The following is a 14,097-nucleotide window of genomic DNA, read 5'->3' as shown; positions in this document are numbered from 1 at the left end:
CAGATTGAGGAAAAAGGTGGACATGTGTGAGAGAATAGGAAATGACAGAGAGAAGAGGAGTCAGGGAGGTCCTTTGGTTTACTTAAGCGGTCCATGTCTGGAGTCCTGTTCCCTTTGCCACACCCCCACTGACATCACTCAAGTACAGTTTTGAAACAGAGCATATCGTACACAGCTGCCAAGTGTGGGCCAGGGTTGCTCTCTCCCTTTAATTTCAGGGCAATGACCCAGCTGATCAGGTTTATGTATATCCAATTAAATATGTCTGCTTAGCTCACAAGGTGCTTGTGGCCCCTTGCCATGGCAAAGTTTGGCCACCACTGCCCGTCTAAACACTGTATCTCCCCTTCCCTTCTCTCTTCTGGCCCCTGGAATCCCAGCAGCTGCAGTACATCTCACATTAATGCTTCAGTTGTCTCACATGGTCTCATTATAATGCTCCCAACCCACCTGGCTCTGCCAAAAATGGTAGAGGAGTTAAAACACTGTGCCACAGCTCACAGTTACCTCTCCCAAGAGCAGAATTCTGTCCGGTTTATTTGAAACACACACACACACTGCTGACAAACCCAGCTGATCCTGAAGTCAAATTCAACATTTTGTTAAAGAATTGTAGGAACACAGGGACTTTGATGTGCAGAAGCTTATTGCATCACAGAAGAGACAGGCCCTTGTTAAGGATTATGGGTCTGTCTGTCTCCCCCAAAGGTTGAATCACTGTGCCAGACTGGATGGGTTCCCCACTTGCACTTGATGTGAAGGTGAAAGCAACAAAAGAGGAAGGGTAGTAGGCAAAAAAAATCAACTGGGGAGTTGGAAAGATTTGCATAAGATTCCCTACAACAATGGGGCCCTCCACAGACTTCAGGTCATATAGATTCTCCTTCAAAAATTTTACTCGCCTGGGGTCTTCGTCAGGCCATGGGGCAGGAGATACAACATTAAGTTAAAAAAAAATCCTTTCAGCCTGAAATCTGTCATGCAGGCCCCATGGCTACCATACTTCAGGCCTCCCACCCGCAGGCTGCTGGTCCAGCTCCTTTGGAAGGAGTGGGCAGGATTGTTTAACAGGAGTGGGTTATTTGTTTTTAAAATGGCTTCTACTTCTGCCTCTGAATAAAGGAGAAAATGTTAATAAGTCACATTTTCACTTCTATCTTTTGATTCCTCTCTCACATCCAAGTCAGTCTGCACCCAACAGGGATCAGTTGAGAGACAACAGCAGAAGAAAGCTCCCCAGCCTCATAGGTAGGGAAGGTCTTTGAAAAAAGCCAAGCTATACGTTTCTTTTGGCATTGTGTCCAACTGGCTTTTTCACTCCTGGAACTAGGTTCTGACTCATTCTGGGCCAGGTTGCATCCTAATAACTATATCAAACGTATCCTTTGATATCCTGAAGCCAGTTTGTTCAGTTAATCTGATGTATGGGTTTCAAGACTGTTCTTGATTTTAGGTGGATATGGAAGGATGCAAACGGACATGCACACGCACACACATGCACATACAGAGAGAGAGAGATAGAGAGTGTATCTATTCCATATCCATAAAGCAGCAGGATCCTTGAAGGCAGGCAAAAAGGATAAAAAGATGATGCAGTTCACACAACAATATATCATTTTATTCTGACTTCTTTCCTTCAAATATGGAATAGAAATTGGAGATGGAGAAGATCTACTATGTGATTTAGCCCATCTCCTAGGGCATATGTTGGATTGTTATGTACTGTATGTTTCCAAGTGCTTTGCAGTTTTAGATGACTCAAACACTGTGAGTTTCTCCACTTCCCCTAAGAGACTTTTACCAACTAAGGGTACAATTACACTTAGAGAGGAGAGTGTGATGCCTAGCTTCAGGAGACATACCCACGCTGGCTTTGATGTAGTGTGCTAAAAATAATGTTGCTGCAACTGTGTGAGTGTCTAGCAGCCCCAAGTATATGCCTATAGTCTTGGATGTGTATGTACGGAGCATGGCTAATCCCTCCCACTGCTCGTGTTGCCATGGCTATACCTTATTGTTAGCTTGATCAGAGCTAGCGTAGGTATGTGTCCTCAAGCTGGGAATCACACACCCCACGTACCTAATACATCTCGCTGCCATGAAAACTTGCTTGGAGTGCTTGCATCTAGTGACCTAGTTACTCCTGTCTCCTAGCTGGAGCAAGATTTTGTCGGGGAGTGTGTAGTAAAGCATCCTTTTACCCTATCCCTTTGGATATACATTTGCCTTCCACACACTGCCTCCTTTTTAACCCTCCTCACTTGCAAGTAGAGCTGGGAGAAATTTTCAAACGAGAAATTTGTCAAAAAATGGCCTTTAAAAAAAATCTACAAAAAATGGTTGATCGTAAAATATTTTGTTTTTCATGAAAAAATGTGGCATTTTTAATACAAATTTTATAAAAAACATCAAGATTTGTCATATATCAAAAACCTGGTTTTCAATAAACAAAACAAAAATGAAAAATATCCATTACCATTTTCTATTTTATTATCCTCCTATTATCTAATAGATATATAATTTATGTGTCAAGGTGGAATGAGCTTTATATTGTATTTTAATTGATGAGATGGGCACCAACAGAGGTTTACAGAAATCTGAAGAAATATCATATTGAGTAACCCGACATTAGATCTTTACAACAAAGACTCCACCTCGCAACTTGGTTTTCCCCGTTCCTGGTTTATCCTTTCAGAAGCCGAAAGCACTGGATGCATTATTCTTTTGAATAGAATTTATCTGCAACTTAATTAATAATGCAAACAGAATAAATTTGTGGCAGCTTTATGACATTCTTAATGATCCTCCTACTGCCACATGTCTGAATTCTGACAGATCATCATTTCCTATGCGTCTTAGAAAGGGTTCCCTCCACCTAATGGAAAGTACTCTTCTGAGCTCCTTAGGTAATCCCAAGTAATATGTACTGCAGGCAAGCCATGTTTGGAACTGCTCAAATAGTGAGCAAAATCACTTTATAATTCCAGAGAGTCAGACCAGAGGGAGTGGTTTTATTACGACATGAGGTATTGAAATACAGGAAGAGATATGTACAGATTCATTTCAGTTAACAGGAAAGACAAATAAATTAGTTATTTTAATTCCACTCTCCCTCACCAGCAATTCATTTTAATCGAGTCCCAAATTCTTGATTTCTCTGTGCTCCTCTTTTCAGTTCTCTTGCTGTCTCTAACCCTCATTTACATGTGATGATTCTACAGCACATGGCATCATCTTGTTTGGGAGAAAGAGATGCCTCCAATTGTCACCTTTGGTAGTATTGGGGAAACAGTTTTCAGTGCTTTGCTATGTGAAATAACAGTACCTGGGGAGATATTCCTCAGAGGGTTTTAGAGCTCGGTCTCAGTTTAAGAGTCTTCATTATGAATATCTGTACCCAGCTTTCACTCCCAAAGAGGCCAGACATACTAGGAACACTACATTTCAAAGCCATTGTCATGGGATAAGAACTCACCTTTATTAGGGGAAGAAGGGATGTATATAGAAAGGTTAAATAGTGGTGATGTTCCACTTGAAGACTTGTGGAGTGGGACAGAAAAGAGAATCTCTCCCGAAGATCAGATGTTAAGTACCACAGATGTTATTGTTATTTATGTGTATTTCTGTAGCACCTAGAAGGCCCCACTCAAAGATCATGGCCTGTCCTGTTAGGTGCTGTGCAAATGTACAACAAAAAGATGGTCCCTACCTCAAAGAGCTTATATCTTTGATATACACATGAGCCAGTAATATAGATCTGACTGACACTGTGGTTGTCTGATGTCTAGAACGTTACATTGATACACAGATCTTTGGAGTGGGGTGTTTTTGTAGATTGGGAATGCATCCCATTTATATGCAAGTATTATATTAATACATGCCCCACGGGAAAGCATATTTTGTCTGACAAAGATATCCTGGCATCACTTTCTGTGTGAGGAATAAGATGGTTGTGGGAAAGAGGGGGCAATGACTAATTTCACCACTCACCAAAATTCTCTCCTCCCCAGATGTCCATCTGAGTGTCATATTTTCCCAGATGGTTAAACCAGGACTTATCGATCACAAAGATGCCTCCCGCTATGACAGGTGTTCTGAAGAGAAGGAAGAAAGGGCAAATACATAACAAAACAATAATAATAATTTGTCCTTGCACAGGGTCTGTCATCTGAAGATCACAAGGCACTTTAGAAACATTTATTAATTAAGCCTCGTAAACATGCGCCACCTCCATTATCCTTATCTCCATTTTACAGATGGGGAAAATTTGGCTAGACATAGTTCCGCACCTCAATCACATGATGAGATTGCAGCAGAGGTGGGAATACAGCACAAATCTCCTGGCTCCAAGTATTATGCTTTCACCCACAGACCCGCCTTCCTCCCCATGTTAGATTCTATCACTAGAAGGTTAATGTTGTGTCTTTTGCTCTTTGCACAACATACTCAATATGAAGGAACCACATGGGCACAGTGGGGTCCAAACAACTGCTGGACTGTTACTAAGGCTCAGCTACATATATCCACTGCTGTTCTGTCAGGATTCTGGTGGTTTCAGAAACATGAGAGACAGTGAGGACCACTACAGGGCTCACAAACTATTTATTGGATGCTTTCCAATTCCTATGTGCTATAGTTAAAGAATCTTGCTGTCTAAATAGACAAGAATTTGGGGGTTTTGTCGGCATTTTTCACACTTTAGTTTTCTCAATGCTCTGTATACAGTAATGAACCACCTAGTGACTACACCGGTCAACAGAGAAGCCATTATGTGCCTCACCCCTATCTCAGTCAAAAACTTTAACATTCAAAGCTGGGAAAGAAGGATGATCCTGTAGTTAAACTCTTGGACTGGGTTTGGTTCCCGACTCTGCCATTGACTTCCTGTGTGACCTTGGGCAAGTCATTCAGCCTCTGTGCCATAGTTCTGTATCCATAAGAACACAACCAGACCTCACAAGCTGTCAAGGGGATAAATTCATGAGTTTGTGAGGCACTCAGATACTAGAGTGATAGGGGCCACTTAAGTAGACAGATTGAACTGGCTGCAACAGTCTGTAAATGTGTTTAACTTAAAATCACTACTTCTTACATTATTCAGGGAGTAGCGAATTGATAAATTACAGCTTTCACCCGTGTCACATGACTGCTTCAAACATCTCACAGGACAAATGCCTCACACAGCATCTGCAGGAATGGTGATGGTATCTTGTCCTCACAAGGAAAGTTCTTGTACACTCCTGATGCAAAGATGAAGTCTTAACAATGGCATTCAAAGAGAGGGCTGCACAAGCCCAACAAAGACTGGTACCTTATGGACTGGGTTGGGTCCGTTCTGGACATCTTCTGCTCTATAGGGATCTGCTCCCACTTAAAGTGAAGGCTCCAGTCAAACCCTGAAAAGAAAAGAAACACTAGGGATGCCAATAGAGTACAATGCCAGCCACTAGAATACACAGGAAATCTGCAGCAAGGGCATCAGGGGAACAACAAACTAAACTATCAGGATGCTGCAAACTACCTTTTTTTTTTTTTCCATGGTCCTGGTGACTGTTTTGCTCACACAGGTTTCTACTAGCCTTGGAAACAGACCCACACCTTTGTTGCATGGTGGTGTTGAGAGGGTGCCTGTTTTGCCCCCTCAGCCCCATTTGCCTGTGGCAGGTGCCACACCAGATTTGCAAGTACTATCCTGCACATCAACCAGCAGAAGGCAGCCGGGCACACTGGACCTGCAAATGAATGAGGCCACCAGTGACCCAAGTGAGCAGAAGTCCCAAGGTGATCCCACACGTGCCCCAAAGTAGCAAGAGCCTTTTACATTGCATCAAAATGTAAACATGTTGCTGTACCATTTGGAGCCCCTCCAGGCTCTCCCCTCCCTTAGCAATACTTGTCTGTGCTCAACTACTTTCCAGAGCTTCTCGAGTGTGTTGTCAGGGTCAGAGGTGATAATCAAGGCTGGTGCAGTCTGGTCAGTGTGTCTTACGCCTCTTTGGCTGACAAAGTTATGAGATTTTAATCAGCACTCTTGGTGGGATGACGGTGTATTTCTGGGAACAAAGGCTCCAGTGCATTGTCATTAGTTTTCCCAAGTCTATCACTTGTTGAGTTGCCCCATGTTTCTGAATTGAGCTCAAGGTAATCCTTAAAATGCTGCCAGGTAACGGACACCCACAAATTGGGTGGGTTCTAAAGGCAGGGAGGTGGTGAGAGGAGGTGTTGGCAGGTGGGATTCACCATTGAAAGGGAGAGAGAGTTGAGCCAGATGACGTTGGAGGGATGGTAGTGGAAGGGTTTTGCAGCTAGGAAGAGAGTTGAGAATGTTTTTCAGGGGCTACTGTGGGAGGGTTTGGTGGCTGGGAGGTGACCTTGGGATGCTCTTCAAGGGATAGAAGGAAGCTCTGATGTCTGCTTAGCACAGTGCGCTGGCTGGAGGGCTCTGCAGCTGTCAGGAGTCTATCTGTGATACCAGTGCGTTTCAACAGCTGATAGTGGCATTTGTCTGGGGGAATCATGGAGAGGGTGCAGGCAGGCAGAGGGTGCAGCCAGGGGAGAGGGTTGGGTTAGGGGCCTAACCTGAGGGACCTATTGGTGGATTTAGGCACCGCTGAGTAGAAGGAGAGCTAATGAGCTGGTGAGGGATTGTTTGCATCATTTATCCATCAGGTGATGGGTGATGTTAGTGGTTGCGAGAGGGGTTGGCCTGCATACTTTGGGATGGGCAGGTGTGTGTGTGGTGAGTTTTGGAGAACAAGCAGGGTGCATTCTGATCGCTCATCTGCAGGGTTACTGGAGGGCTCAGCAATAGCAGGAGGGGCTGGGTTGGATGCCTGTGGGTGTCATTGGGAGCTGGAAATTCTGGTCTGGAGCATTGTAAGGGTCAGACTCTAGCACATCTCCTGAATAACTGCCTGGCCTGCAATCTGCCTGCAGATCTTTCCTAGAGAGCCATCTTCAGTCCTAAAAAACTACTGTCTTGTGTCTGAAGCATCCACATGCAGGGCCAGTTACATAGAGTGAGGGGAGAGCCTCTCTGCATACCCCCAAGTTGCTCCATGGCCTCTTCTCCACTGGAACTGGTCCTTCCAAGGAGCAAAACACATAGGACAGAAAAAGCAGAGCACTGTTACTGCTGCCACTCACTATCTGGTCCTGGCCTACCTTCCCCTCAGGTCTAACTTATCCCAGCCATTAGCCTTACCCACCTCCCCTCAGATCGGCTGAGGCTGCCAGGTAGGCAAAATTATCCAGGCTGATCACATCGATGATTGGACTCACCACTCGGGTATAATCCTGTCAGAACAGAAGAGTGGGAGAACAATCAGGCCTCTCTTGGGGGGCTGGCAAAAGAATAGGATATCAGAGACATGAGGCTATACACACAGCAACAGGGAAAAATAAATCAGCATATTACATTGCAACTCTCATTACCTCCCGTGTGGCAGCTGGGTAACGAATCCATGGCTGCTGCACATGTCTACAGATAGGGAAACTGTCAGCTCAACTTCATATCTATGACATAGGGGAATGGAACTAAGGGTCCTCTTGTAATATGGGTTTAGCACTCAGGAGCACTGGTAAGTGATAGCTCTTTATTTTCTGGCCCCAATCACATGACATGGGTCCCAGTTTCAAAGGTTAATATCTCTGTCACAGGCAGGAATCAGTATCCAGCATTCCTTAGATGTTTTTAAAACAAAAAGGCCAATAAAATTAACAAATGCTCATTACCAACCCAAAATAACCACATAGCCAACTAATAAACCACAAAGGTGGAGACAGTATTTAGTCATGATGATTGACTAGTCCCTGAGAATAATGAGACAGGCTTGGAAATCATGAGATTTTTAAAATAAAGAAAGGAATATTGGGTGCTTTTTATTTGCCTTCTGGTGTTTGAACCGTTAGGGAGCACTTCAGTCACATTTTCAAGCTATTCTCTGCAACAATGGGTGCTAGAAATTTACCTTGTATTAAAAGAAAGCTGAGATTCTTGACTCCAGGAGCTGAGGCTTTAAGAAAAACACCGGCTATCTCCACACTCACGATAAAATTGAGAGAGTCAGTAATGCTGGAGGTACCTAGCCATCCATCTGTCACTACTATCTCTTGCCTTCTGATCACACAGCCACTTATTCTCAGAAGTTCCTTCTGCTGTGGCCTGTATTCAGGCCTGGAGCCTGGGTGTGCTGTTTGGTTTTTCATTGACAGCGACTGGGCGGGCATGAGTTAATTCTGCCCGTGCATGAGCGCTGTCAACAGCAGTGTCAGAGTACATCCCTTCTATGGTGTGTGCTCTGTTACCATCTATCCAGGTGGCCTGACATTCCAGCCTCCTCACAGCTAGAGATAGGTGTGAACCAAACTCCCGGACCGAAGCAGCTACAAAATTTGGGGCAAGTTTGGAATCTGAACCTGGACCTAGATCTGAACATGGCAACTGAGTCCTATATCTATAATGGGCTGAACCAAAATCTGAGCTCGGGCCAGCCCAGAACTCAAAAAAGGTTGGATCAGGGTCCAAAAACTTTGCAGCTCAGATCCATCCCTGCTAACAAGCACTCAGACCCATCTGCAGAGACACCATCACTGCACTGCTGCTGCTCCTGCCAGGAACTTGACTTTACGAGCAGAAGTCACGTCAACATTTATGGGCTACTGAGATGGAGGATTTATTGAGCAGGCTTAAAAAGAAATTCTAAGGTTTCACCTTCTTCCTTCCCTTGATACTAAACTGAGCAGACATGAAATGTGCAGCAGCGCAAGTGCCTCCCACTCCTCTCCTGGGCCCCATTACTTCATGGGCTCCTTTCTTCAGAGATGGAGAATGCAGCACTTGCAGGTGGCAGAGAGATCAGTCCCCCTCTGCACCCGCCTGCCCTTTCACTGCAGGTTCACTGTAGCATTGTCACACCCTCCCTTCGACCCCACGGTGAACTCAGGGCGAGAGCTGCCAACGCTGCTGTCTGAGATTCCACTCTGTCTGCCCTGGGGTTAATCCTTTCTCCAATGAACCTCAGAAAGAAAGTCCCTGGGGGCACTTTGCATGGGGAAGTGGTTCTGTGGGCCCGGTGCTTGTTGCAGAGGGTGTTAATAGCAGGAGGGTTTGGGCGGCGGGGTGGGGGGGGAAGGGGAGAGGTTCAGCAGTTGGAAGGGGGCTGTGGAAAGGGAGCGGTAGTCGGTGCAGAGGTTGTGTTTGTTGTCTACATGTGAGGGGACGTGGAAGAGGTATCCCGGAAGGCTAAAGTAGCAGTCAGCAGCACGAGGATTTTCACACATCTCCCCTACCATCTATGAATATCCCCGCCCCCACAACAGGAAAGTGCTGGGGCCCTGCAGTAAGAGTCCAGGTAATACACAGCAGGTGCCAGTTGCATGGAATATTTTAGGCTCCATACTCCTCTTAAAAACATCTGAGTTGGACAAGGAGGCATTTGGGTGCTTGCCCTCAATGCTGAAGCTCACAATGTGCAAGGTGCTGTCTATCAGCTGCCTGGCAGGGCCAGGAAAAAAGCAGCTAAATCCTGGCAGGAGTTGTGTGGGGAGAGAAAGATGACGTGGGGAAGGGGTCTCACCTCTTTCACTCTCTGAAGCATTGGCTGTAGCCACTCGCTGTTCACCTCACAGTGACTATCCAGGAAGGTGAGAATCTCAGCCGTCGCCACCTCGGCCCCTCGCACTCGAGAGCGAATCAGCCCTAAGAGGAGGAACAGGCAGTGGAAAGGCCAGAGAGTAAAAGAAAGGGGAGATAAGGGAGGGAAAGCCCTGAACTTCTACAACTTAGAGAAAATAAAAATTCTCCACTGCCTTGCACCTTGTGTAGCCATTTATACTGGTGCTCTAACAGTGTAAATGGGTCATAAACGTACCCCTACCAGTGGGGCCTCCCCAGATGGCATAGAGCTGCCTTAGCCAGGTCCATGCCACCACAGGAGTAGGAGACAGGCTAGGGAGCATGGGCTTTTTTTTTTTTTTTTCTGTCCACACTACTAAACCTCCAGTCTTGATTACTGGAACCTCCTCCTCTTCAGCCTCCCTGACACTCACATCACTGCCCTCAAGTCCATGCAAAACACAGCTGCTACAATCACCTTCCTTGCCTATCACTCTGCTCAATCACCCCCATCTCTCAATCTCTCACCTAGCTCCCTCACCCTTTCCAGTGTACTGAGCTCCAGCTTCTTGTCCTGACTTTCAGGGCCCTTCACTGCTTTTCACTCTTCTCTTTTATGATGCCAGTCTCTCCCACAAATGCTTCCCCATCTTCCACACTACCCCCTGATGCTTGGGATGCCATGTAAGGCCACTACCCTCACCTCCTTCAAATCCCTTCTCAAGACCCACTTGTGCTGTGATGGCTATAAGAAATCAGACAGCACAAAATGGCTGGGCGGAAGGACTGTTAGGACAGCTAGGGAAAGTCAACATTTCGTTTTGTATGTGTATTATATATATGAAATATTAGCTTTCCCCAACTCTGTGTGTATATATAATGTATATTTGATTGTCTTCTTCTCTCAGGTCAGGAACCATGTCTACCTATGTGTTTCTAGCACAATGGGGTCCTGATCCTGACTGGGGACTGTGGGCACTACCATAACTTAAATATTTAAAACAACAACAAATGCCCTGAAGCATGAAGATTGATAACCCAGGTTCTCTCTGCCAAAGCCTCCAGATTGGGAAATAAAAGCTTCACCTGTATTGTGAGTATGAATTGTAACCATGAGAAATACCATCTAGGGGAGTGGAGGGCAGATGACTTTGCAAGCAGATGGTACCTGCAAAGTTTTCCACACTCACCTTCTCGCCGGCTGTTGCGTAGACACTTGATCTTTGGGATCTTGGTAAGGAGCTGGCAGTCCTCAGCTTAGTAAAGGAGAAAACATTTGGCACAAATGCATGAATTATTTGGCTTCAGTGGAGAGCTCCAATTAACTGCTCTCATGTATCTCCATGCAGGGAAAGCGCTGCTTTCATTTAATATCACTAATATCAACCTGATTCCTTAATCCCATTGTCTAAAGTGTACCCAAGAGATCTCTGCTCGCTTGACAGTCCTCCACCCTGGCTGCTGAGCCAAAGCTCCCCAGATGCGCTGAAAGGCTGAGGCTGCAGCCAGTTCGAGATCAGCACTGCAGAAGAACAAAGGGGCATACGCTGTAGGTGTAGAATTGAGAGCAGGAGAAACTGAGGGACATCAGGAAGCAAGTGCAGAGAATCCAAGAAGCTAGGGAGGAAAGAGACCTATTCTATTAGGTGATCAAGTCCATTTCCTCCACCCACGAGATCATGCAAGGTTGTTCCCTACAATCTGTTCTCTGGGATAGTTTTCAGCTTAGTTTTAATTAATCCAAGCCATGGTGATTCAACCATCTTTCTTGGGGACACTTTTCCACTGTCTAATACAGGGATGTCTGACTGGTAACTCGCTGGGAACCCACATCACACCTAATTTGCATTAAATGAAGTACATTACAGAACACCAAGATTGCACATCCCAGACTGCATCTGGTAAGAGGGACCTTCTGCTCAGCTCACGGTGGAGCAATGCATGCTGGGCCATGTAGGCCACATCTCCATATGAAAGAGGAGATAAGGCACAGGGCTCCCTCTAGAACAGTGGTTCCCAAACTGGGGTTCATGGACCTCTGGGGGGTTGCAAAATGTTACAGGGGGTTCTTGGGAAAAAATTCCCTAATGGTGAACAGAGCTGTCCATAGGGACCCCGGGCAGCATGGGGCCAGCAGCCCGGAGCCCCTGGACTTCCAAGAGCTAAACAGATCAAAGCAAGCATATCTATCACACTCAGGAGATTTAAACTTCAAGACTCCTTATAAGGAATGGAAATGGAGGTGGATATTTTTTGCAGTTTTTAAAATTAAATAGGCAGCTCGTATGGTTTTTAAAATTATTACGAAAAACAAGTTTAAGCTTTGTTGTAACGTGCATTGTTTCCCTGGACTGCTCAAGACCTGAATGCTTGTGTAGGAGGAACTCTTTGAGTTGGCTTCTTAAATACCTTCATGCTGTTTCACATCTGATACTCCTTGATGAAACACAGGAGCCTTGGCTTATAAAAGGTTCATTCAAAATGAAACAAGCTATGAAAGTGAGATCTTGGAAGAGTGTTGCCATTTTCATAATGTAATGAAAAATAATAATTAATAATAACTAGTGTGTAATAAGCATGTCAAAAAAAACAATTTTATATTTCCAAGATCACTGCTTTTATAATTTATACTCAGGTAAAGGAGAAAATCCCTGGAAATATTCCTTTTTAGGAGGGGGTACATGAGACTTGACATTTTATTGAAGGGGGTTCACAGGTTGTTAAAGTTAGGGAACCACTGCTCTAGAACTCTGTGGGATACATTTGGACCACAGGCCACACTTTGGCAAGTCCTGCTCTAACAGATATCACTGGGGCAAAAGTTTCCATCACAAGCCCATTTCCCCTGAGCCCTCTCCACCTCTCTCCCCCCACAAGCAGCTCTTTTATCCCATGCACTTTTCTACATCTTGCAGAGCCCTTTGCTTGTCATCATCCTCCCCCAGCCTCAGTGCTCTGGAGAGAGACGCTAAGACCACAAGCCAAAGTGCTTCTCTTAGCATCTCTTTTTCCATTTTCAAGGACACACAGTCTGAAATATTGCTCCTCTGTGGGCAGCTTGGCAGCTGCTGTATCATTCAAATGTAGTGGCAGGAGCTCTTGAGTAAAAAACTATTGAGATATTGCTGGACATCACAAGGGAAGACTGTGTCCCAGCACTGGACAGGTCCATTTCAGGTGAATGCAAGAATCTCTTTTCAGGTTATTCACCTGCCAGGAATGTAACAAGAGTGGGCCCGGAAATCCATGTCCTAGTTCTGACCCTAACCTCTTGGGGAAACCGAGGCACCAAGGGCCAGATTTGCAGAAGTGTTCAGCACTCTAGAGCTACCGTTGAGAATAATGGGAACATCTGGGAGATGGACACTTTTGATAATCTTGCCATTTATTTAGAGGCCTAAATCGGAGTTTCTGGCTGAGCTCTTTTGAAAATCTGGCCTCAAGCTGCTCAAGGCCAACATTTGGAAAAGTGGCAACGGAGTCTGGGTTTGAATTGTCAGGTGCTCAACTTGAGACACTTAGGACCTGCTTTTCAGAGGTGCTGAGCCCCACAGCTCCCATTGCCTCCCATTGGAGTTGTGGGTGCTCAGCACTTCTCAAAATCAGGCTCTTGGAGTCTCAAGCTGGCACCCAGGAACTCAGGCATCCAAACTCAGTGGCCACTTTTTGAAAATTTTGGGCAAAGCTATTTCTATGTAAAATGCAGCCAGTATCACTTCCTTAACTCACAGGGGCACTGCAGACATTCACTACAAAATGCTATAAAAAACTAATAATAGTCTGAAGATGTAATTAATTATTATAATAAACATGGTGCTAGATTTTCCTGGGCCGTTGTGGAAGCCCCTTGTACCCCAACCCCGTCATACAACAGCCAGGAACAAATGCAAGCCCTGTGCTCAGGGGAGTGCATATATTACTATCTCCTAGTGCCTTTAGGGGAATGAATTACCCAAAAAGTGGCATGGCGGAGTTAGGGCACAGCCATTAGTCTGTGGAACGAGCCAGGATCATGCAGCATACGCTCCTGCTTGGCACCAGATTGCTGGAGGAGGTCGGGTGCCTCTTGAAGCAAAATCTCACTACCCCCAGGTACTACATGACAATCCCAGCCTGGGCCTAGGGCAAAAGCCAGTCTGTCTGTTGAATATGAGAGTTTGCAACAGTTCTCTGTGGTCTCTCTCTCTCTCTCTCTAACACAGTGGTTCTCAACCTGCTGCTCGCGGGTCGCATGTGGCCCAATTAGCACATAGCTGCGGCCTAGCTGTGTGCTAAAAGCTTCAAGGCCCGCATGGCTGGGTCAGGGCTGCCAGGCTGCCCTGTATGACGGCGGAGTCTGGTACTGCCCTTCCACTCAGCCCTGCAGCGGAGTACGCTCCTGGCCCCACTCTGTGGAGGGGTCTCTGGGTGTGGGCTGGGGCGCTGGCCATACGCGGCCCACAATAATAAACAGGTTGAGAACCACTGCTCTAACCCATGTA

General features: G+C 45.7%; 1 protein-coding gene across 3 annotated transcripts in view; it reads right to left on the bottom strand.

Moving 5' to 3' along the window:
• Window positions 1–14,097, bottom strand: part of GALNT16 (polypeptide N-acetylgalactosaminyltransferase 16) — a 128,708-nt gene that overhangs the window by 23,022 nt on the left and 91,589 nt on the right. For all 3 annotated transcript variants that reach the window (XM_043517469.1, XM_043517467.1, XM_043517468.1), the window contains 5 exons: window positions 10,807–10,872; window positions 9,579–9,700; window positions 7,209–7,296; window positions 5,312–5,396; window positions 3,991–4,094 (listed from right to left, as the gene is read on the bottom strand). In XM_043517469.1, the coding sequence (XP_043373404.1) occupies window positions 3,991–4,094; window positions 5,312–5,396; window positions 7,209–7,296; window positions 9,579–9,700; window positions 10,807–10,872 (465 nt within the window). The remainder of the gene's footprint in view (window positions 1–3,990; window positions 4,095–5,311; window positions 5,397–7,208; window positions 7,297–9,578; window positions 9,701–10,806; window positions 10,873–14,097) is intronic.

Source organism: Dermochelys coriacea, chromosome 6 (assembly GCF_009764565.3).
Source record: "Dermochelys coriacea isolate rDerCor1 chromosome 6, rDerCor1.pri.v4, whole genome shotgun sequence".
Taxonomy (NCBI): Eukaryota; Metazoa; Chordata; order Testudines; family Dermochelyidae; genus Dermochelys; species Dermochelys coriacea.
Note: the sequence above shows the minus strand (reverse complement) of the source record. Positions and strands in the feature narration are given on the sequence as shown.